Source organism: Sarcophilus harrisii, chromosome 1, assembly GCF_902635505.1.
Source record: "Sarcophilus harrisii chromosome 1, mSarHar1.11, whole genome shotgun sequence".
NCBI classification, from domain to species: Eukaryota; Metazoa; Chordata; class Mammalia; order Dasyuromorphia; family Dasyuridae; genus Sarcophilus; species Sarcophilus harrisii.
The window spans coordinates 654551848-654577573 of NC_045426.1; the positions used below are offsets into that span (position 1 = coordinate 654551848).

General features: G+C 42.0%; 1 protein-coding gene across 2 annotated transcripts in view; it reads right to left on the reverse strand.

The window, feature by feature from the left end:
* The window catches only part of HDGFL2 (HDGF like 2), a 28647-nt gene extending 8418 nt beyond the window's left edge, over positions 1 to 20229 (reverse strand). For both annotated transcript variants that reach the window (XM_031947819.1, XM_031947818.1), the window contains exons 1-11: positions 20004 to 20229; positions 17214 to 17290; positions 16968 to 17106; positions 12353 to 12529; positions 4261 to 4377; positions 3632 to 3706; positions 1662 to 1812; positions 1392 to 1467; positions 869 to 1166; positions 644 to 747; positions 109 to 179 (exon numbers count right to left, since the gene is read on the reverse strand). In XM_031947819.1, coding sequence (XP_031803679.1) covers positions 109 to 179; positions 644 to 747; positions 869 to 1166; positions 1392 to 1467; positions 1662 to 1812; positions 3632 to 3706; positions 4261 to 4377; positions 12353 to 12529; positions 16968 to 17106; positions 17214 to 17290; positions 20004 to 20075 — 1357 coding nt within the window. In that variant the 5' untranslated portion in view covers positions 20076 to 20229. The remainder of the gene's footprint in view (positions 1 to 108; positions 180 to 643; positions 748 to 868; positions 1167 to 1391; positions 1468 to 1661; positions 1813 to 3631; positions 3707 to 4260; positions 4378 to 12352; positions 12530 to 16967; positions 17107 to 17213; positions 17291 to 20003) is intronic.
* Positions 20230 to 25726: the final 5497 nt, after the last annotated feature.

Sequence of the window (25726 nt, forward strand, 5' to 3'; positions counted from 1 at the left end):
ACTTTTCAGCACCAGGAGGCAATACCAATCTCCCTCTCCCCCACTAAACCACAAGCCTTGAGGGTTCCCCAACTTATTGTACCCTAGTTGAGAAGTCCTACTTCTTACCTTTCTTCTTTTCAACCCTCCTCTCTGGAAGCACCTCTGATTTCTTCCTGGCTCGCTCCACTTTCACAGGCCTGGAGGGAGTTGGGCACCATTACCCTCACAACTAAGGCCCTTGCTGGGTTACTGTCCTATAGAGAACTATTGCAATCCTCCAAATATTCATGTCGTCACAGTAATTGGGGCAGTGTGGGGGGTGGGAGACTCCCTCCAAGACCAGACCAGCATGTCATATCTTCAAAATGAAAACTACCCTGTCAGACAAGCTTATGAAAGAAAACATAGGGAGCTCCAAACCTGTGTGATGCAAGAGAACCCAACCACCTCTGAAAGGCATCTCCCCTACAACTTCCCTAAAAAGCAGCTCTCACACACTCTGATGGGTATTCAGGAAAGGGAAACTCAATTCAACCAGGAGAGATAAGAGGTCTTCGACCCAGAAACCAAGGGGATGGAGGACTAGAATCATTCCCACAAAAGAAAGGGTCACAGTTAGAGGAAGAGAGATGGGGAAAGAAGACTTTAGAGGGGTGCTGACTTGGCTCGGGGTTTCTCCTCTGGGCGACTCCGTTTCTCCTTCTGGTTCGTTTTCTTCGATGGCTCCAAGGACTGAGGTGGAGGCTTCTTTGATGGCTTCTTCACCTAGAAAAGACAGAGGGAGACAGCAATCAGCAAGCTGGGAAGCAACGGGCCCAGGTCTGCACTGGCCTCTGGGCCCCTTCCCCACAATCTCCCCATAGAAGAGAAGGTCAGGGCTGCTTACCTCCTTCTCCAGCTCTGGCTCCGATTCGGAGGATGAGGGGGCTCGGCCACGCCCTTTCTTGCCCCTCTTCTTGATGGGCTCCTCGTCCTTGAGCTCGGTCTCACTGCTGTCGCTGTGGGGGTGCGACTCCTCCCTCTCAGATCTTTCTTTCTTCCGCTCCTTCTCCTCCTTCTCTTGTTCCCGCAGTCGACGCAGCTCCTCCTCCTGCTCACGCTTCCGCTTCTCCTCCAGCTCCCGACGCCGCTCCTCGTCCCTCCGCTTCCACTCGCTGATGCGGTCCACTTCACTGTCACTGTCGCTGCAGAGGGGGAGGGCCAACAAGGAAAAAGTCAGGGAGAGAGAAGGGAAAGAAGCATGCACTAGCCCCAAGCTCAGATGTGTCTGCTGCTGACAGGAGGAAAGTACAGAGAGATCTGAGATTTCCCCATCTCCTACCTCCATGGCTGGTACAAAAGGCACCAGAGTGAGCACACAATTAGTGTCTGGGAGCCCCCACCCGAGCCCCAGACCCAGCACCACTCACCTGTCACTGCTGGAGCTGCTGGGAACACGTTCAACCTTGGGCTTCCTTCCCCGAGGTTTGGGGGGAGGCTTCTCAGCTAAAGGACAGAAATGAGGGATTGTCCATCTACTGCCCTTCTCAGCCCTCGAGAGATGCTCCAAAGGCCAGAGGGAGCTTCCCTCTGCCTCAGGAGGTGGCTCCTTGCAAAGCAGCATGAGGGAACAACAACAACAAAATTTCAGGGGAATAAAGGTGGAGCAAGAGGGCCTAGTCCTCCCACTGCAGATCTACCTGGTTTTCTGCCCCGGGGAGGCTTCTTGACAGAGATGTCAGAGTCCGAGTCCGAGTCTGAGTCCGAGTCAGACTTTGTCACAACCATCGGTTTATTATGAGCTTCCTCTGAGTCAGCCTTGGAGTCCGAATCAGAAGCAGAATCCACCTTCTAGGGATATGAGAGAAGAGGAAGCATTGGGGAAGGCAGGGGATTGGGACAGTACAGGGAACCAAAGAAAAGGTCAATCTAGAGAGCCAAGAGGCCATTTCAAACTGACTGACCTTTCAACTGGCCCTGCCACTGATCCCCCAGCACAAGTCGCTCACCTCAGCCAGGATGTCTTTGTATCCTCTCAATTCACCCAAATCCTATATAGCCTTCATTGTCCTGGAAAACAACCACACTCCTCCACCAAGCCTTTTTTGGCCACTTCAATAATACTAACATCCCTTCCAGGAATTTACTTGGTGTTTAATCACATCAATACAGTAAGCAATTAATAAATGCATGATGCTTTTATTATATAGCAACCTGCATGTTTTTTCATTCATCTACATCTAGAAAGAATAAGCTCCAACAATTTTATAATTTTTGAGCACTCATTCTATGCTAAGCATAACCAGTGAAATAAAGATAAAACATGCTCTGTGCCCTCAGTACCAGATGACTGACAACGTGATCACAAAAAACTATAATATGAAACAAGTTTAGCTAAGTGTATAAAAGAGATGAAAAATGCGAGGGAGGTTCAGAGGATGTGAGAATACTTCTGGTAGTGGAGAGTAAGGGGAGAGGAATCAAGAAAAGTTTTATAAAAAATTGGGCTTTCTGATTTTAAAAGACAGAGATAGAGGCCAAAGTAATTAAGACAGTACGAAGAGCATTGCAGGCCTAAGGAATGGTGTGGACAAAGGCAGAGAGGAAGGAAATCTCAAGACCTACTCAGAGTTCAGCTGGAGAATAGAAGATATGATGGGAAACAATCAACAAGGATGTATTAAGTGCCTACTGTGTAAGGGACTGTGTAAAGCACTGAAGTTACAAAGTCAAAAATGAAACAGTCCCTACCTTCAGGAAATTCACATTCTATTGGGGGAAGAGAAGAACAATATGTACATATATGTTTATGCAAAAAACAAACAAAGTAGAAGGTAATGGGAGACATTATTATTAACAGGGGTATCCAAAAAGTCCTGACATAGTGAGCTGAGAGGCTAAAAATGAAGGCGGGAGAGAGGGACCACAAAGGCCTTGAATGCCATCCTACAGAGATGGGAGACTGGTGCATCAAAATATTTAATTTTACAAGAGTATATAGGAGACTGTATGGACATGTATACATATATTGTATTTAACATATACTTTAATATATATAACATGTATTGGTCAACCTGCCATCTGGGGAGGGGGTGGGGGGAAGGAGGGGAAAAATTGGAACAAAAGGTTTTGCAATTGTCAATGCTGAAGAATTGCATATAATCTTGCAAATAAAAAGTTATAATTTAAAAAAAAAAAGTATATAGGAGACACCAGAAGTGCTGAAAGGGATGAAAACTGGCTAGACGGAAACTGCCACCTCTTGGGCTCACCTTCCCCTGTTCCCCCTGCTGCCTCCGTGCAGGCTCTGCCCTCAGCCCTCTTCCCTTTGCTTTTCCACCCTCTCTTTCAGCAGGTCCATGTGCAGGCAGATCCCTAAGCCTAGCCTATGTCTCTGTCCTAGACTCCAGTTACCCATCTTTACCTGCCTAGTGAACACACCCACCTGGCCACTACAACATTCCAAACAACAGGGAATGACTGAACTGTCATTATCTACAACTGGAGGTGCCCAGTCATTATCAGCTGCATAAATCAAACACCTTGGAAGGGCTCTGAGGTTCTGTTCTTCATCCCAATACACTTTACAAGAGTCAGTGATGAAGACCCTAGAGTCATTGATGAAGACCCTAAAGCTTCTCTGGGGCAAAGAATAGGGATGAGGGCTCACCACCTTCTTCTTCCTTCCTCCAACCGGGCCCCTCCTAGGAGCCCGGGACACAGTTTTCTTCTCTGGAGTGAAATCCTGAGTGCAACAGGAGAAAGTTGGGCAGACAGTGAGTATGGTACCAGGCCAAATATCCCACCCATTCTGGCTTCAATCACCCTGTGCAATCATCTCACAAAATCCCTTTGTCCCAGATTTAATGGAAGCTGTAGGGAATCCAAGTTAGGATCAAAGCCTCTGAAGCATAAGAGCTGATGACAACAATATCAACAATGTGCACAAATCTGGAGGTCAATTACAGAATAAGGGACAGACAGGAGATGGAAAGTTAGGAAATTGGGGTTCAAGTCCCAGTTATAGGACCCTGGGAAATTCCATTTTCCTGTGGGATTTAGTTATCTCCTGTGAGAGGAAGAGACTACCCTGGAAGATTACTAAGCTCCCCTCTATATCTATGCTCTATAATATGCTGAAGTCCAGGGAAAATGGAATAAGATGGAATTAGATAAGATTCTGCTCTTTCCAAACACCTTGTGTCTTTTCCTAATACCTTGTGTCTTTTCCTAACCAACTTCCCTGACTTAATTAAGTTCTTCCTTCTCCCCTATCCCAATCCCCAACCCTACACTCACCTGATCACTGTTTTTTTCTGATTCCGATGAGCTTTCTGAGTTTTCATCTTCAGATGGGGATGCACTGGCCAGGTCTAGATCACTGGAGGCTTTTCGTGCCCGTTTAGACACTGGCATCTGGAAAAAGAGAAGGTACATGTATACCAGTGATTGAAAAGGCTACTGTTCCTCTGTGATTCTCCCACTACTCTTTACTTCTCCACTCCCAGAAGGCCCTATCTTCCATTTAAAGCAGAAAAGAGACTCAAGCACACTCTAAACCTAAAAGTCATCCAATATGGGAAGCCATCAATATGGAGGAAGGACTTCTTGGCTTGGGTCACCAGAACAAAATGAAATGGAAGAGGTTAAAAAAAAAAAAAGAAAAAGAAAAATTTGTATTAGTCCCCAGCTTTCATTCCTTTAAGAACACATAAACCAAGAGCTGTTTGGGGTCAGAAAGATTCTGAATCACCTGAGATAAAAATCATTAGCCATGATTAGATTATAGGTCCCAGGGATCATCAATATCAAGCAGTACCCCAAATTGACTTCCCTCCTTTAGAGAAACTACTGTCATGTAGTACAAAAGAAGACTTAAGCAATAGCAAAAAGGAAGAATTTGAAGAAACAGAAAAAGTCACATAAGGTAATGCAGAATGAGGAAAGGAAAGCCAACAGGGTAACATACCATTCACACAATCGCTATGAAGAAAATTCTAAAGACAGTAACAAAAGAGCCAAAATAGTCAGATCAGATACAAGGGTCACTGGTGATATTATATAGTATAAATGTTAAGGCATATATCATGATCTGCTCTACAAAGTTTCCATGAAGTTCTTCATTGCCAAATTCAATGACCATTCCTAAGTCTGCATCCTTCTGCTTGTTCCGCTATTGCTTGGGAACTAATTTGTATCAGGGACATTTGCTTCATTTCCAGTTGCCTGTGGAGGGGTGAATCTCTGTGTGAGAGTCCTTTCCAGTTCAGTTCAGCCCCTCTTCTCCATGAAGCCTTTTCTGATTCCCTACTCTGGCTGACAGTGCCTCTCTCTCCCAAATACACCTTCTCTCTATTTGTAAGTGTTATATGTATATATGTATATTTGTAAATATATATATGTAAGTGTTGTGTCCTCCAAGAGAATGCAAGTTCTTTGAATACAGGAACTGTTTTACTATTGTCTTTGTATCCTCAACTTTCAGACACTGTATTTGGTACTGGGGATATGAGAAGAATGAAACCATCTCTATTTATAAGGAACTTACTTTCATGAAGGAGAAAACAAATACTACATAAATAAATACATTCAATACAAATATAAAATTAACAAATACAAATAATACAAAGTAATTAATACAAAGTGATGTGGAAGCAAAAACACCAGCAATGGGGGAATCTAGAAATGTTTTACGTAAAAGATGGTGCCTAGTTTTATCCAGAAGTGGTAGAAAAGAAGAGTCCATTCCAGGCATGAGAGACAGATGCTCAGTGCAAAAGTACAGGGATAGGAGATGGAAGATGATGGAGGAAAAGACTGAAAACCGGTTTGGTTGGATCACAGCCTGTGAGGGGGGGAAAAGGGGAAATACACTTCAATGATACCAGAAAGACAGATTGGGCTAGGTGATGAAAAGCTGCCAAAGCTAAAAAAAGTTGATATTTTATCCTAGAGACAAGAGGAAGCTTTTGGAGTTGATTAAATATGGGAATCAGATGGTCAGATCTACACTTAAGGAAAAGTTGGTAGCAATGTGTAGAAAGGAATGGACTGGCAAAAGACTTACAATGATCCAGATAAGAAATAATGAGAGGCTCTACTAAGGTGGCTACTATGTGAATGGAGAGAAAGGGCTGGATGTGAGAGATTATGGACATAGAATCTCCATCTACGCTTAATACATGGGATGAATAGAGTGAAAATTCAAAGATGAGCTGGAAGACTTAAAAGCTGCCAATATCTTTGATAGAAGTAGAAAAGTTTCGAAGAAGGGAACTGTTTAGGGTGAAGATAATGAATTCAGTCTGGTCATGTTGGGTTTGAGATGTCTCTAGGACATCAGGTTTGAAATATCCATCAGGCAAAATAGGATATGGGACTAAACTCGGGAGAAACAAGGATTGGCCATACAAATTAACAGTCATCTATGTTCAATTCCCAGCAGTTATGAGGTTATCGAGATAATGTATAGACGGAAGAAAGAAAAGGGCCTAGTACAGAAATAGAATTCATAGTTCATAGTGATCTAGAACCAGCAAAGAAGATAAAGGAAAAGGAGGGAGACAGGTAAGTAAGAGCTCCAGAAAAGAATAGTATCACTTAAAGCCCAAAAAGAAAGCAAATCCAAGAGAAGAGAATGGTCAATAGCATTAAATATAGCAGAAAAGTTAAAAAGAATGAGAACTCAGAAAGCATCAGACTTGGCAATGGGATGTTTGTGGCAACCCTTTTTGTGGTGGCAAGGAAATGGAAACTTAGTGGATGTCCATTAGTTGGGGAATGGCTGAATAAGCTATGGTATATGATTGTTACGGAATATTATTGTTCTATAAGAAACAATCAGCAGGATGATTTCAGAAAGGCCTGGAGAGACTTAGTGGAGTGAGCAGAACGAAAAAAACACTGTATACAGCAACAAGATTATGTGATGATCAATTCTGATAGACATGGCTCTTTTCAAGAATGAGATGATTTAGGACAATTCCAACAGACTTGTGATGGAGAGAGCCATCTGCATCCAGAAATAGGGATGTGGAACTAAATGTGGATCACAACATAGTATTTTCACCTTTTTTTGGTTGCTTGCTTTTTTTTCCCCTTTCTCATTTTTTTCCTTTTTGATCTGATTTTTCTTGTGTAGCATCATAAACGAAATATAGAGAGAATTGCATGTGTTTAACCTATATATGGATTACTTGCTATCGAGAGAGGGGGTGAGGGAAAGGAGGGAGAAAATTTTGGAACACAAGGTTTTGCAAGGATAAATGTTGAAAACTATCTTTGCATATATTTTGAAAATAAAAAGCTATTATTAAAAAAAAAAAAAAAAAAAAAAAAGACTTGGCAATGAGGAAACCACTGGTAACTTTCCAGAGCACAGGGTCAGTTAAGATATGAGGTCAGAAGTAAGAAAGCAAAAGAATGAGGAGAGGAAATGGAGGTAAAGAATGAAGATAGATTTTTCAAGGTGTTTAGCTGAAGGAAGGAGTAAGAGTTATGAAACAACAGCATAAGGAGTAGGTAGGATTTAGGGAAGGGATTTTTTGGTTTGGTTTTTTTAGAAGGGGAAGACTTGGACATCTTTGAAAGCAGTAAGAAAAGAATCAGGAGATAAGAGTCGGAAGACTGGAGAGAAAAAAAGGGTATGGCTGAAACTGTACTCTGAAGAGAGGAGGGAATCTGATCCCACTGATGCCATTTCATTCTGTCTTCTCCAACAAAATGTCCCCATCTCTCTCACTACTCTTCAATCTCTCTCTATTCACTTGCTGTTCCCTATTGCTTCTATGTCTTCTGCTTCTTCAAAACCCACACTTGATCCATCCATTCCAGATAGTTGTCATCCCATATTTATCCTTTTTGTAGCTAAACTCCTTGAGAAATCCACATATAATTAAGGTTTTCACTCCCTTTCCTCTTTCCTCTAGTTGAGAAACAACTAGCTGTGCTGTGGATAGCTAAAGCTGGAGTCAGGAAGATCTGAATCCAGCCTCAGATACTTATCAAGTAACTTTAGACAAGTCATTTAGCCTCTGTCTGCCTCAATTTCTCCATATGCAAAATGGGAATATTAGTAATACCTATTATGTGGTGCTGTGAGTGATTGTGAGGATCAAATGAGATATGTACAATCTCACTTAGCTTAGCACAATGCCTAGCACACAGTAGATACTAAATGCTTATTTCTTTCCTTCACAACTCTGCAATCTAATTTCCAATCTCATCATTCACTTGAAACTGCTCTCTCCAAAGTCCCCAATAAATTCTTATTTGCCAAAACCTTCTTCTTAATATATCTGCAAACTCTGACATCTTCTTTCCCTTGCTACTCTCTTCCTTCTAGGATTTATAACATTATTCTCTCCTGCTTTTCCTCTTACCTTTCTGACCACTTCTTCTCAGTTTCCTTTGCTGGATTCTTCTTCCAGGTCATAGCCACTAACTAAAGATATTCCCTAAGGTACAGCATTCTTGACCCTCTTCTTTCCCCTTCTATATTATATCACTTGATCTCATAAGGGCCATAGATTCAATTATAATCTCTATGCAGGTGATTATGGCATCCATACTAATTGTTTCTTGACCTTCAGTCTTATATCACCAATTACTTGTTAGATATCTCAAACCAGAAATTCTGAAGATATCTCAAACTCAACATATCCAAAATGGATTTCACTATCTTTCCCCCAAAGGACCCCCAACTTCCCTATTGAGGGGGAGAGGGCAAGGTATTTGGGATTGACTTGCCCAGGGTCACACAGCTAGTCAGTGTTACATGGCTGAGGCTGGATTCGAACTCAGGTCCTCCTGACTTCAGGGCTGGTGTTCTATCCACTGTGCCACCTAGCTGCCCCTCCTTCCCTATTATTCTTAAGAGAACCACAATCCTTCTAATCACCCATGCTCACATCTGTCTTGTCATCCTTCACTCCTCCCTCATCCCACATGTCCAATCGGTGGCCAAATCTTGTCACTTCCCAACATCTCTCAAATACATCCCCTTTTCTTCACTCTCCATAAGTAACTACTTTGGTTCAAGCCCTCATCACCCCATGCCTGGACTACTGCAATAGCCAGCCAGTTGGTCTCCCTGCCTCAATTCTCTCCCCATTCCAGTTCATCCTCCACTCATCTGCCAAAGTGAACTTCCTGAAGCATGGGATCTGAACAGTCACCCACATACCTCCTACCCTTCCCCCCACCATTCAATAAACTCCAGTGATTCCCTATTACCTCCAAGATCTTAGTTGTTTGCACGTTGACTCCTCCATTAAAATGGAAGCTCCTTGAGGGCAGGGACTACTTTTTGTCTTTCTTGATATCCCCAGAATTTAGCACAGTGCCTGGCACACAGCAAGCACTAAATAAATGTTTGTTGATGATGATATGATGATGGACCAAGCGCACAAGAAGGTTTGGTCCAGGCAAGAAAGAGAGCCACATCTTTGTCAGAACCCTAGGAAATGATGCCAAAAGTCAATAAACATTTATTAAGAAGCTACTATGTGCCAGGCACTGTGGTAAGCACTATCAAGGGGTTTTGAAATGAAGAGAACAGAAGTTGAAGCTCACAAAGAATGGCCTAATTTTCTCAGCAAAATAATAGACAAAGTCCTCAAGGGAAGGGGAGACCTGGAGAAGGGAAAACCAAGATATGGAAGGTTTAAAGAGGGAAGAGAAAGTATGGAATAACTTTTATGGGGAATGAGATGGGGAATCAAGTAGGCACCTAAATGCTTGCTGAGTGACTGATTCTTGATCTTTCTGAAGCATTTCATATAATTAAGTACTCCCTTATCTTAAACATTCCCTGTCCTCTTGCTTCTTTGTAGCCACCACCTCTCCATCTCTGCTAGGGCATCATTCATATGCAGAGGTATCAGAAGGCTCTGTAGGCCCTTTTCAATTCTCTCCAGTCTCTCATGGAGTCTTATTTCTATGCAGACCACATCCAAATCCATATAGATATAAATCTAGTCTCCCTTTAGATATAAATCTCTACTTGCCTATTCCATATCTCTAACTGGATGGATATTTTAAAGGTACATCAAATTTCCCCAAATTTCTGGTTTCTTTGTGTTAAAGGTACTTGGAGCCTTCCAGTCACTCTGTAAACAATCTCAGTCATAAAAAACTATATTTTATCTCATCAAATACATCTAATCAACCATCTCATCAATTCTATTTTCATAATATCACCCTAGTTCACCTCTCACCTGGACTGTTGCAATGGGCTACTAATTGATTTTTCTGCCTCAAATTGGTCCCCTCTCCAATCCAACCTCTAAGCATGCCAAAATGGGCTTCCAAAAACACAAAAGTCCCAGCAACTCCCTGTTGCCTCTAGAGCAGGGGTTCTAAAATTTTGGCAGTCAGTCTGGTAAAGCTTATGGACCCCCTCCCCTCAGGCTAATGTGTTTAAATGAATAAAATATGTAAGATTATAAAGGAAATAAATTATACTGAAGTAGTTACTTACATATTTAAAAGGTAAGTTCACAGACTCCAAATTAAAAGAAAATTGTCACTCTAAAATAAATACAACAAACTCCTTTGTTTGGCATTTAAAGCCCTTTACCAACTTCCCACTACTTCTTTGCAGAGGTCAAAGTCTACAGGCATAAACTAGAAATTTTTTTCAATATACTGTCTAATTTCTTTAAACTTTTTTTACTCTGAGGGACAGCCCTCTGGGAAGTGGAAAGGGAGGTACTGGGAAATGTAGGTGATGCAAAACCAAAATATATCAATAATTTTTTAAAGTTCTTTATAATTCAACTCCAGTTTACCTTTGTAGGCTGGTTACACATTATTCCCCTCATGAATTCTACATTCCAGCCCAATTGGCCTACAGCACAAGCTGATCCAACGTCTGGAATGCCCTCACTCCCTTTCCAGTGCCCTGGCTTGCCTTCACACAAGCCTGAGAGGCAGCTCCCACATAAACCCTTCCCGATTTCTTCAAGCTGCTGAGGCCTCCTCCTCCTATTCCACTGTATTTGGGGGGGGGGGGGGGGGAGAACATAGTTTGTATTTATTTATGGCTATATGGCTAAAGTTGTTTCCACCTAAAAGAATATGGACTCCTTAAAGAGAGAAGCTCTTCGTTTTTGTTGTTCTCTCCCTAGCACTGGCACATGGCTTGGCACCCAGGATATACTAAAGTGACCCATGATTAACTGAACAAGCAGTACAGACCATCAGGAAACACACTTCAATAAGTAGTCTTGCTTAACTATTTTTTGGAGAAAAGAAATTAGGAGTGCTTAGGTGGTTGCTGGAAGGGTCTGCTATCTCAAAATAAAATGTATCCATGATAAACAATTCCCAACCCCACTCCCCAGGCAATTGGGGTTAAGTGACTTGGCCAGGGTCACACAGCTAGGAAGTGATGATAAACAATTATTTAATTTTTACTGGCAGTCCTGAGTTCAAGGTTCAACCCTACCACTTAGAATATTTAAGAGAAAAAATAATTTCTTAGGTCCTCAGTTTCCTTATCTGTTAAAATGGAATTAATATTTGTACTACACAGTCCCAAGCTTATTATGAAGAGTAAATCAGATACTGAATATGCAAAGCCACTTGTTAACCACAGAAAATGCAGGAATTGCTCCTTCTCTACTATCTTTTTCAGAGAATCTGGGGTGAAAGGAAAGGAAATCAGGCAACCCACAACAAAACCACAACAACTGCCACCTTTCCCAAGAAACTAACAAACAGGAGCCTGGATTCCTTGGGAAACTATATGCAAGTAATAAAATTTGGACAATCATTTTGATTTTAAAAAACATGAAAAAGGAAAAATGGATGAGACACATTAGATAGATGTGTCCCATCCCCCAAAGAGGGCCTAAATTTTTAAAAACTGTACTAATAAATTAGACAGATTTACATTCTGCATGGATTCCTCCCTTTCCCTTTCCACATGAGGATTCCTTTAAGAGAATACCCCTGCTGCATTTAAAAGGATCATAAAGTCCTAAAATAAGAATAACAACTCAGGTTTACATAGCACTGCAACAGTTTGCAAAAAGCTCATTAGGTAAATTCTTACCTGAACTTCATCTAGAACTAAGTCATTAATTCAATCAGGTTGTTGTTATTCCTTTTTACAGATAAAGAAGCTGAGGCTCAGCAAGCTTAAGTGGCTGCTCATACTCTCATAAGTAATGAATATTAGAGTCAAGATCTGAACTCAGGGCTCTCCGGAATTAAAACCCCTCACCTGACAAATAGGAAAGCAGGCGCAGATAGGAAGAGCCTAGGGCTGACGGCACCAGCTTGTTGGCCCTCAGTAACCCTTCCTTAGTTTTTCTGTTGCCTCAGTACTAACCCCTTCTCCATCCACAAGGGCCTGGGGTCCAGGCTCAGCTCACCCCATACCTACTTTCAATGGTGGCGCTTTCCGCTTTATCCCACTGTGTTCACTGCCCTTGTCAGACTCTTCATCACTTTCCATCTTCTCACTGGCGCTGGCTGCTGTCACTGAGGCAACAGCCATGAGCCCCGCATCATCTTCTGCATCACTTCCGGCCAGAACTTCACTGTCAGAAGAACTCACGGGCTAAAGGACAGAAATACAGACCATGAAGTGGCAATGCTTGCCCCTTGAAGGAAGACGTCCCCCATAGCACTCACAGGAAGCTAAGACTTCAAACAAAAACATGGGCACACATGCTTGGAATCAAGTTAAATCAAGGTGGGCAGAAAATTTCTAGTTCGACACTTTCAAAACATCTGGCAGGCAGTTGGAAAAAAACGACTAGGCCTTGGGGGAAAGGCCAGGGCTAGAGCCACAGATTCAGAACTCATCCCAGACGGGATCACTGTATGACTGGCAGAAGTATCTTGCTCCCTCTCCTTCCCTCCTTCCCCTTCTCCATATTTTGCCCCTCTATAGAACCCTTGTTCTTTCTCAAGAGCTCTGTCAAAAACTGTTCAATGCATTTTGATGGCAGGAGCAACAAAACAATTCCCATTTATTAAAAGCGGTGACAATGTCAGAGACTACCTGCATCTTACAGGGAGTTCAAAGGAATGATAACAACACATACATGTCCCCACTCTTCTGATTGTAATGGCCCAGAGTTCCCCTGCTCATATAACACTACCTTGTCTCTATCACTTTTGACAAGATTCAAGAGGATAATTCTAAGTAGGTCAAGCCCAAAGTCTAACAAGCCAAGAGAGAACAGTAACGCTGCCATTGTGAGTTGGTATCACACCTTTCCTCCAGAAAGTGCTGGGAAGTCATTGATTTTTTTCTTTTTACAACACCCCAGTTACACAGAGAGCAGTTATTAATAATCCTCATTTCATGCCTCATACAGATCACATATTAATGAAGTTTTGCTGAATTAAATTAACTTGTACAAAGTAAAAGTGAGGACCAGAGTGTATCCCTGATCTAGCCAAAGTCACACAAAAAAAGCAGGAATGGGGCTTAAGTTTACATCTGCCTATGATAACAATAATACTACCCAATAATACTACCTTCTTTTCAATTTATGTACTTTCAGTTTTTCAACGTGACCTAATTTCATTGAAGTACAATAGAAAGAGCACTGGACTTAGAGAAGCTTGGACTTTGAGTTCTGAATCTACCACTTACTCATCATGTGATTCTAGGCAAGGCACGTTACCAAGGTCTCTTCTGCAACATAAAGATACTATTCATAAGATAATTACTATTTTGTAAACTATAAACACCATTAAAATGAGTTACTATTTATCTCTGCAATGTCCTTGTGATCAAACAGGTAAGGTAAGATGACACCCCCATTTTTCAGAGAGGAAAACTGAGGCACAGAGCCACTCAAGGACTGGCTATGGTCAGACAAATCATTGCAAGCCTTCAGACTAGAACTCAGATTCCTTGACTCCCAAAGCTGTTTCTGCAAAATCTTATTACCTCCTGTTGATATTATAAATGCTTTCCAGCCTAGATCATCCAAAATGATAACCAGTGCTGAGGAGAACCAAGAGCCAAGAACTAATGAACCCCAAAGCCTCTAAAATAGTTCTATAAAATAAAACAGATATTTGGTTTCTGGCACTGTGTTAAAGAACTGGAAATATAACATGGAACACGAGAAAAGCGGGTCACGGAGGCAACATTTCATTTCTTTCTATCTCTCACAGTGATGATGCATCAACCAACCCTCTGCAGAGGGCAGAGTGAGAGAGGTGGGGGGGAGTGGAGAGGGCTAGTCCTTGTAACCACGGGACAGTCACTGCTACCCTCCCACCACATCCCTTTTGGAAGGCTACAGAGAACAAACCCCTGCCACATACAGAGCAGTAATTCACTTTTTCCCTACAGCATTAAAAGCTTATAAAGCACTTTCCCCACAACCACCCAGGGAGATCGGAAGTGCAAGTACCAAATCTATTTTACAGTTGAAGTAACCAAGGCTCAGGAGGACCCTAAGTACAGGAGTCTCTCCACATCTCCAGGCTGTTTCTTTGCAGATAGAATCTTTTTGAATCCTAACAAGAGCTCTATGAGGTGGGTGTTATTATGATCACTATTTTACAAATGAAGAAGTCTTAGGAAGATCGAGTGATTTGCCTATGGCTACTCAGCTAGAACGTACCACTGGCTTGCACCACTGACTCCTTCCTTCTCTAGCTACAGATCAACTATAAAGAAGCAGAGGGAACCTACTCCTTTTTACATGACTATTTTAGAGATAGTCCCTCCTTTTTTGGTTGTTTTGTTTTGTTTTGTTTTCCTCCCCCTCAAGGTCTCTTGCTTTCCCATGATTCCTATTTCTTGGTCCTTGGCTGACTGTTTCCCAATAATACCAAAGTACCAATAATATAATAGCTCAAACTGCCCAAATGCATTTACTTACCCAGAATTTTACCCACAACCACCGCCCTATGAATTAAGTTGTACAAATATTATCATCCCCATTTTACAAGACATTTAAAAAAAAAAAAAAAGTAACTTTCTGATGGTCACATGAAAAAAGTGGCCATGCTGAAATTTCAACTCAATGTTCTGATTCCAATCATAACAACAATCATAAAGTACTCTGGAGTACATAAGGTCCTAACTTCACTCCAATCCTGTACAAAAGGCAATAGAAACATTATGTCCCTCAAATTTTCAAATGCGGAAACTGAGACTCTGAAAAGTGAAACAACTTGCCCAAAGTACTGGGCAAAGCTAATAAATAAAAAAGTCAAAGCACGAACACAAGTCTTTTGCCTCCAAGTCCAATACATGATGCTGCCTTTGCAGGGAAGAGGGGAAGCTGCAACAGCACCCACAGAAAGGTCTCCTCAGCCCTCAATCCTTCAAGTTCTGGCCTCTCCTTCCCCAGCCTAAAAGTGAATCACATCTCTCTGTTTATTGGTGGCAAACCTACTCATTTTAAACTTGAATATGAACATGGCTCAGTGCCAAAAGGGTTTGGGCTTGAAGAACATCCCAAGGGTCAGTGTTTCCTAATTCCAGTTCCTTGAGGGCCAGTATTTAACTGTGTTTTATGTAGTACCTAGCATGCTGTGGGTGTCCAATAAATATTAAATGGTGCTGATGATTCACCAAGAAGCATCATAGTGAGGATGTAACCAGAGAAAAATTGAGCCAGGGCCAGAAAGAGAGCTGGTGAAATTCAACCACATTCTGAACCGTTTATCCAAATTCCAGAGCATACAGAGCAATGGGAAAACAGATTGGTCCTACGGCAAAGGATATGGATGCCAGGCCTCTCAAGCACCTCAAAAGATGCAGAAGATAAAAATTGTCCCATGATTAATCAAGGCAAATCAAATATGTGGTTTTCAAGCAAAAGATAGATGGAATAGGAAAACATCACCCTCTGGAATCAAAGATCTCAGAGGAGACTTTATAGTTTTAGTCCAATCACCACATGGCAGAGATGAGGAAACTGAAGCCAAAGAAAGGAACACATTTGCCAAAGCTTGATAAGGATAATAAATGGCAGAGTCAGGTTTGGTATCTCCAAATTATAGTCAATGGACACAGAATTTTGAGACGGTAAAGACTCATGGGAGAGGGTTGCCCCCATCCCAAGATTGGACTGCCTTGTCCAAAATCTCTGTTTCCCCTCTGACCTACCAGTTGTCATTCCCTTCCATCACAACTTTGCTTTTCCTCAATCATAATAGTCTCCTTGACCCATCTACCCCCTGTGGATGATTCATGTTGTCTATCCCTATAAATCTTTCCTGGCCCAGGCTTTTGTTCTCCACTTAGGTTTCTGCCATTTCCTGCACTCCTTATTTATCTGTGTAAACGTCAAGAATACTGTTCAAAAGCAAAGAGCAAAGCTCATAATGAATCAATCAACCTCTCCCCAGACCTAATCCCTTCCTCTCCTTTCTCTGCCTCTCTCCACCTTTTCTAGCTTCTACTCTACTATGCATTTGTCTGCCAGATGACAGATAGCTCCACTCCCACTTTTTGCTGGCCTGGAGATCTTCTAACTACAACCACTCACAGACTCTTTCAAAGTCTAAAGTCTTTGGAGGAGGAAAAAGAACAATTGCTTTAATTCTCTAAGCTCTTGACATGTTAAAAAGCACTTTCCTCACAACAAGTAAACGTGTTATTGCCTACATTTTGTAGATAAGTAACTAAGGCCCAGAGAAGTGGTTCTGCCTTCAGTCACAAAGGTAGTGTCAGAAACAGAGTTCAGACTTATATTTCCTTCCTCCATGTCTACCCATTACACCACATTTTCTCTTGGAAGAAAGAAATTACAAAACTTATACAGCTTTCATTAATTTAGGTCTAAAGATCTTGTTTCCTTTCCCTCAGTCAACTAAGCAGTCCCCTTCTCCGGAACCAAATGTAAAGTGACCCTCAGATTGGCTTGGACAAGCCTAAAATCTCAGGATATTCAGGTTTCTCATGGTATAGTTTGGGGAATTGAAGAATCTGCTTTGGTGCCCTCTCTTTGGGGCACCCCCTTGGGAAAAGGAAGAAAAAAAAAAAGCTACAAATCAGTTTCTGAAAAAGTACTCACCGGTGGAGCACTGTAACTGGCATGGGGGTTATTCTGGATTTCCCACAGGCCTTCATTGAAACCTTTTCTCTTGTTGGGTTTCCCATACTTATCCTTGTATTTTTCATAGGGGAACAAGTCCTTGGGTCCCAGGAAGGCTCTGGAGAAATAAATCATGGGACAAGTGCAGCTAAGTCCAGAAGCCAAAGCATGGTGCCAAGGAAAGGTCTGAGTCAAGTGCACTGACTGAAGGAGTGGGATACTTACGTTTCATGAGTGCCAAAGAAGAAGATGGGGTACTTGTTGGGGGGTGGTTTTACTGCCCCATCTGCAATGTCATCAATCTACAAGAAGAAGAAAGTAGGGATAGTCAGAAATTATAAGCATTATCACTCCACACCCCCCAAGTGAACACTACTAGCGGGAGATCAATGATCAAGAAAGATGTTAGGTTATCTTGGTAAGAAAGATACCACAGAGAGGGATATATCAAAGGAGCAAGGATTAAAAGCTCAAAGTTGAGGCCATATTTCCCCCACTCTGGTAAGCTCCTCTCACTCCAAAGATAAGGGCTAGGAACAGTATTCCCAGGACAGATATTTCACCTGCAAAAAGTCACATACCTTCCTTGGAGCTAATACTAAGGGGGAGGGGAAGAAGGTAAGTATGGTTTCAGGGGACTCCTCAAGTATTTTTACCCAGGCCTCTTCTCTCAAAGGGATACTCCATTGAAGGGATCCCTGAAGATATTGTGGCTAACAAGGATGGAGAAGGGAGTGGGCTCCAGGAGACAGAACTTAACATCCAGGAAGTCCCACCCTCTCTTTGCAGGCCCATGGGCTGAAGCAGCTGTCAATCAATTCCCAATAGGAGGATGGCAAAAACCCCTTAGTTTCCAGTCAGATGCTGGAAATGTTGAGGATGTAAGGAAATGTGTAGAGGAGAATGAGAAGGGTTCTTGCCATAAGCAAGAGGCCTGGGAAAGTAGAGAAAATTTTCTGTCAACAGTTATTTCTCTAAATTCCCCTTTAATAAGAGCTCTGTGGTTATGAACATCAATATTAACAGCCTTGATGAACCCAACAACTTTCTTTCTAGTATTTCCTGCCCTATAGGGGCACTCTTATCTATCTAAACACTCTTATACCACCCCACTCCCTCTAATTTCCTTGGCTCCCTGTCATGGTCCATTCATACCATTATTGGCCCCAAGGAAATCTCATTTAGCTCATGTAATCATCCATTTAGGTATTGGGGGAACCAGTCTGGTACAAATGATTTGGAGTCAAAGACCTAATTCAAAGCCCATTCTGCCACTTTCTACCTATATGACCTTGGACAAATCACTTAATCTCTGAGGATTTCTGACTTTTCATCTGTGAAATGAGAACTTGAACTAGATGCCTTCAGGTCTCCCAAGAGCTCCAGAACCAACAATCCGTTCCATCCAAAATTCTGGCATATTTTGCCAACCCCCTGTCAGCACCTCCCTAATCTCTGAACACTTTCTAATCCACCAACAGGTAGTTCCTTTTGAGAGTTTATAGATACTATCACTCCTTTTGTAATTTCTTTCATCCTTCAAAAACACACACGAATCCTCTTCCCTTCAAAGCTTTCTTCCCTACACAATAAACTTCAAGACACCAGTGAAAACTATGACCTCCCAGCTCAGATAGTCTAACTTTTCGAGAAGTTCAAAAACAAGCCAAAGACACACCCCTCTATTCCCAGGTTCATTACCATCTAGCCTCCACAATCACCACCATTTCAAAGCAAACTTGAACAGTGCCTCCAAAGCACGTTATATTAGAAGTTCATCTCTACAAGCCCCAAGTCTCTCACCATATCCAATCTGTATATGTAAATCCCAACGCTGCCAAATATTGGCTGCAGATACCTAATAAAGACGATTTATATTCTTGCATGCAGAATTTCCACACCATCATTACAATGCCCAATTCCATCTTGGAGGTGGAAGAAAGGAGAGGGATTCATTATATCCTGAAATCCAACAGAGGCCTTCCCTCATCAACTCCGGGAAGCTAGATTTCCTGACACCAGTTAACCTCTCAGAGATCCTTGTAGAATTGTACTCATTCCACTTTCTCTCACTTCAGTGCCCTCCTTCATCTTTTGTTTTTTTACTGTACCCACTACGGGCCACAAGGTGCAAATCCCAATTCTCTGGGTCTTCTGCAGATCCTTCAGAATTCTCCATACTCCTCAGGATCCAGGCCCTCTAGCACTTCCATTTTCCTCATTAATCCAATCCACTCCCAATAAACATTTATGAAGCACCTACTGTGTGCCAGGCACGATGCCAAAACCCCGGGGATACAAAAAGAGGCAGAAACAGCCGCTGCCCGCAAGGAAGCTCACTCACAGAGTACTCTGACACCCCCGATTTCCTTCAAATTCTTGGATTCTATAGCAAATTCTCTCATTTCTCACTCTTTTCTCTGTTTTTCAGATTCCCGGGCTGGACTCCTCGGTCTATTTCCACCAGTTCATCACTCACAACTGGGAGCAGAGAGGAACTTCCCGGGCCGTGTAGCACAGCGGGCTCATGTTAAGGATGAGTAAACTGAGACCCGAGGGGGGCGGGGGGCTTGCCCAAGGTCACCCCCGGAGCAGAGCCCGGGCTTGAACTACTCAGAGCGCTTTCCAGAGCATCCCCGCCCTGAGGGGTCTCCCAGATCTTCCCCCACTGAACCTCCCAGCAGCCGCAGACGCCCCGGGGCCCCCCGAGCCCGGAATCCCCTGGGGTGCCCTCTGATCCCCAAGGTGCCCCAGTTCTAGGGCTTCTCCATCTTCCCAGAAGCTTCTGCGGAGTCTACCATTCCCTCCGCCCGCAGCCTCCTAGGGGGGTCTCGACCCCCCCCCCCATGTCCCCAGTGATGGGGTCCAGGTCAGTTTCCTAAGCCCCGCCCATCCTGGGGTCCCCTGACCCCAAACCTCCCTCTGCGCGCGCCAACCCCCGACCCGCCGCCTCGCGCCGCCCCGCCCCCCGGGATCCCCAGCCCCACCCCCCAGCCCCGACCCCGCGCCCCTCACCCGGGCCGGCCAGTGCGGGTAGCCCTTCATCTTGGCGAACACCAGGTCCCCGGGCTTGAAGGCGTGCGGCATGGCGGGCGGCGGGCCGGGCCGGGCGGGGCGGGGAGGGGAGGACCGGAGCGGGAGGGAGGAGAGGCCGCCGAAAGGCCCAGGCCGCGGGCGGCGGCGGCGGCGGCGGCAGCGGCGGCAGGAGGCTGGAGGTAGGAGGCGAACCCGGGAGGGAGGGCAGGAGGGAGGGAGGGGTGGGGGAGGAGTAAGGGAGGGAGGGAGGGAAGCGTGGGGGCAGGGCGACGGACAGCGCCGCTAAAGCGGCGGCCGGGCCCGAGCCGCGCAATTGGCCCGCCGCGCCCCGGATGTCCCGCCCACGCATGGCCACGGGCTGTGGTTTCTGTAACTCAGGGCCACGTGCGGGATAGAGGCGCGCCGAGGCCAATGGAGAGGCAGGCCGGAGCGGAGCGCGCTAACGGGATTGGTTGGAGGAAGGTGATAGAGGGGCGTGACCCAAGGCGTTGGGGGACGGGGGAAGCAGAGGTGGGGAACAGCCTGGGGTGAGGGGGTTATTAAAGGTAAAGGAGGGTCCGGGGGAGAGGGGTGAGCCTTCAGGAATGAGGAGGATGGGGGAGGGAAAGCGGAGGAAGGACCCCAGGACTCCCAAGTAGGGACCCCCAGTCTGAAGCTCAGGGATCTAGGTCCCAAAGATCTGAAGAAAAGAGACTTAGCGCTGTAGTAGTTGTTGTTTTGGGAGGTTAATAGTATTTTTTAATTAATTAATTAATTAATTTTACATATAAAGACAAATTTTTAATAAATTTATTATAATATAATATTTTAAATTTAATAAATTATTAATTTATTTATTTTACCATAAAGACAAAAATTTAATAAATTTATATAAATTTATTATAATATAATAAATTTAATAAATTATTAATTTATTTTACATATAAAGACAAATTTTTAACATTCATTTAAAATTTGAATTCCAAGTTTTCACCTTTCCTCCCCTCCCCCTCTCCCTTAAAACAGTAAGCAATTTGATACAGATTATATATATATATTCGGTCATGTAGAACATTTCCATTTTTAGTCATGTTGTGAAAGAAACGGACCAAAAGGAAAAAAAAAACATGAAAAAAAGTAAAGCGATAATAGTATGCTTCAATTTGCATGAACACCCCATCAGCTCCTTCTCTGGAGGTGGATAGCATTTTTTCTTGTGAGTCCTTTGTTTTGAAGAGTCATTATGTTGCTGAGAATAGCTAAGTCATTTGTAGTTGTTCCAACAACCTTGCTGTTACTGGGTACAATGTTCTCCCAGTTCTGCTCATTTCACTTTGCATCAGTTCATTTAAGTCTTTCCAAGTTTTTCTAAAATCAACTTGCTTATCATTTCTTATAGCACAATAGTATTCCATTACATTCATCTACCACAAAAGGATTAAAGGGTTTGATTGTCCTTTGGGCAAAGTTCCAAATTATTCTCAAGAATGGCTTCATCAATTCACAATTCCACCAACAATGCATCAGTATCAAGGATGGAGTTCTTAAGAATAGAGCCTAAAACTCTGGAGAGGAAATAAAGAGTTATTATTATCCCTGTTTTATAAAGGAGGAAACTCTGTAAAAGTGCCTTGTCCAGGGTCATAAAGCTAGTAAGTATTTGACACTGAATCTGAACTTCGGTCTTCTTGAATCCAAGGATGGCACTCTATCTACTGGACCATGTAACCACTTTCAGAAAAGACAATTCCCATTTGGAATAGCTGAGAGTACAATCTATGATCCCAGGACTCCGAAGTAGGGACCCCAAGTCTGAAGCTCTAGAGTACAGGGATCGAGGTCCCAAAGATCTGAAGAAAAGAGACTTAGAGCTATAGTTGTTGTTTTGGGGGGTTAATAGTATTTTTTAATTTATTTTACATATAAAGACAAATTTTTAACATTCATTCAAAATTTGAGTTCCAAGTTTTCACCCTTCCTCCCCTCCCCTCTCCCTTAAAACAGTAAGCAATTTGATATAGATTTTGATATAGAATATATATTCTTTTGATGTAGAATATCAAAATTTGATATAGAATATATATTCGGTCATGTATATGGGGTATGAAAAACTATACAGAGCTCAAAGTTGGTATGAAGCAGGACTATGAAAGTTATAATAGAATTGGGAATTAAGAGGATTAGAAAAATCACTCTATGTTTCTATAGATCTGCAAATTATTTTCTTCACAAGAACCAGGTAATGAGTCAAATGACATAACCATTATTTCCCCATAGGGCATGCAGAAGAAGGCGGCTGCTAAGTTATGCAATGGATAGAGTTATGGCTTGAAATCAGGAAGACTCATTTTCCTGAGTTCAAATATGGCCTGGGTCACTAGCTGTGTGACTCTGGGCAAGTCACTAAACCCTTTTTGCTTCAATTCCTCACCTGTAAAATGAGCTGGAGAAGGAAATGGCAAATTACACCAGTTTCTTTGCCAAGTAAATTCTATATGAGGTTGTGGAGAGTGCCACGGAACAACAATACAGAAAAAATCACTAGTATGGTAAAAGATCTGGAAACTCTGCTTTCTGAGTTCTTTAGTTGAAGAACTAAGGATGTTTTGCCTAAAAAGAAGATGTGAAGGGTCTCCTGGTGAAGAGGGCTTAGGTTTATTCTGTTTGGTCCCAGAGGACAGAAAGAGGAGCAATAGAAAAGAACTTGTGGAAGGACAGATCTAGGTTCAATGGAAGAAAAAAACTTCCTAAAAATTTAAACTTTCCAAAAGTATAATAGGCTACCTTAGGAAGTAGTTGGTTACCCATCCCCGGAAGTCTCCATGCAGAGTGGCCTCTGGAATATTGTAAGAGGAATCCCTACTTCAGGTATATATAAGATTAGATGGCCCACGAAATCCCTTCTAACTCTGAGATTCTCTGTATCTATAAAAGGATGAGCAGCCATCATTATAAAGCCTGTGTCATATAGTTTCAGCTAAAACTGTAATAACTGTCATCAATAGTTCCTAATTTTTTCCTTTTTGAAGAAAATATATTTTTGATATCTTTTGTCCTCTTGTTACAATCACTTTAACCTGTTTTATGACCAAAAAAACCAAAAAACAAAACCCACCCACTATCCAATATATATAACATTCTGTGCCAGTAGTTCTTTGCCTCTTACTGTGAGGACAGAAGTACACTTTATTTGTTCTTGATGTTAGCCATTGGTTTTTCAATTTCTCAGCATTTAACTTGTATTTAGTGATTTTTTTCATGTGCATTGTTGTAGTCATTGTGCAGTGTTGTTCTCTTGGTTCTGCTTAATTCACCCTGCATCATTTCATGTAAATCTTCCCATGTTTCCCAAGTTTTCATATTCATGTCTTACTACACTGCAATTGTGCTGTGCCTTTATATACTATAAAGGTTATTTGTTTTCTGGCATTGTCCAAATGATAAGTACTCACTTTGTTTCCAGTTCTGTTACCCTAGAGAAGGTTGCTATGAATACAATGATATATATTGTGTCGATCTTTGAATTATTATATTGGAACTTTGTTTCTGTCTTTGACTTCCTTATAGGATGTGCCCAGTAGGGACATCCCTAGGTTAAAAGATATGGACTATTCAATCATTTTTCTTACATATTCCAATATGATTGGTAGAATGGCTGGTTGGGTCACTTCATAGGTCTATCAACTGTGCATCAAAGTATTCATCTTCACTGGGCTTATATCCATCTTAAAGGAGGGGAAGGGACCTACATGTGCAAAAATGTTTGTGGCAAAAAACTGGAAACTGAGTGGATGCCCATCAGTTGGAGATTGGATGAATAAGTTATGGTATATATGAAAGTAATGAAATATTATTGTTCTCTAAGAAACGATCAGGAGGATGATTTCAGAGAGCCCTGGACAGACTTACATGATGCTGTGAATTGAGCAGAACCAGGAGATCATAGTACACGGCAATAAGAAGACTATATGAGTATCAATTCTAATGCACATGGCTCTTTACAACAATGAAATGATTCAGACCAGTTCCAATGATCTTGTGATGAAGAGAGCCATCTACACCCAGAGAGGACTGTAGGAATTGAGTGATCCACATATATCACAAACATAGTATTCTTACTCTTTTTGTTGTGGTTTGCTTGAATTTTATTTTCTTTCTCTTTATTTTTCTTTCTCTTTTTATTACTTTTTATCTGATTTTTCTTGTGCAGCAAGATAATTATATAAATATATATGCCTCATATTGAATTTAACATAAATTTTTATCATGGCACTGCACCCACTTTATATATTGGACATGATCAAGTATTATTATGTAGTAGTTAGGCATGAAGTCAGGGATCTAGTTTTCAATCCTGGTTTGAACACTTATTAACTGGGTGACTATGAGAAGATTATATTCATTATGCACTTTTTCTTTTTTTTTGCTTTTGAGGTTAAGTGACTTGCCCACAATCATACAGCTAGGAAGTGTTAAGTCTCTGAGGGCAGATTTGAACTCAGGTCCTCCTGACTTCAGGGCTAGTGCTCACTCCACTGCACTACCTAGCTGTCCTGAGTTTAAATTCATAAAATGACCTTCAGTTTCTTAATCTATAAAATAATGAAGATGGTGTAGATCTACTTCATTTGTTTATGAGGAAAGTGCTTTACAAACCTTCAAGAACTATAGAAATGGTAGCTATTAGCAGACATTTAAATGTTTTTGAATGACTTTTGAATAATTCAGATTGATTCAGTAAAAGATTATTGTGTCTAATATGGTCAGGTATCCAAAAATTCAACTGAGAAGATACAACATATGCACAGATATATAAATACAAACTACTTTCAGGCTGAGACAGTGATAACAACTGGGGAATCAGGGGGAAAAAATCTAGTTTGGGAGGTGACACCTGAGCCATGCTTTAAAGGAAGCTAGATGGAGGTAAGGAATGTGCAATCCAGACACAGAAGACAATCATGCAAAAGCATGGAGGTAGGAAATGGAATGTTTTGTATAGTGAATAGCAAGTCAGTTTGACTAGAACAGAGAGCATGTAAAGGGGAGTATTAAAAACAAAAACAAAAACAAAAACAAAAAAACCTGAAAAGATTGATGGGAACCAGCTTGTGGAAGATTTTAAATGCCTGGGGCATTTATATTTTATCCTAGTGACAGTAGATTGTATTTGTGGATTTTTTTTTTTTTTTAGTAAGGGATATCATGGTAAATTATGGCCAATCACTATAGCTATTGAAATGAGAAGTCTTGAATTAAAAGTTGAAAATTGATCAGCTTCTCCAACCCATTTTTATTCCTTCATCTGCTAGCAAATGCTTCTCCAAATGATTGATTCTTTAGCCAGAGTCTGCACTTGGGGAGGAAAAAGGAAGGTGACACAAGAATTATGTGCTATTAAAGGATCTTCTTTATACTTGGCAGAAGAAAGGGGGAATGTGCTGCCATTTTCCAAATCTTTGTTTAGATTGGAGTAATATGATAGTGTAGCAACTCCTCCCAAAGATGGCTTCCTATCTTTTCTTCTTGTTTAGGAAAAGTTCCATCTCTGATGGTAGGTTAAGTACCTAGTAGGTAAGTACACTAAATACTTACCATAGATAAGTAATGCTTCTTTTTCAGCAGTTCCAAGATTGTAATTGGTGGGGAGTAGGGTGTTACCTGCTTGCTTCTTCCAAATCAATGTCTTGAGATCTTTGAGTCTTGTCTTTGAGCACAAAGAA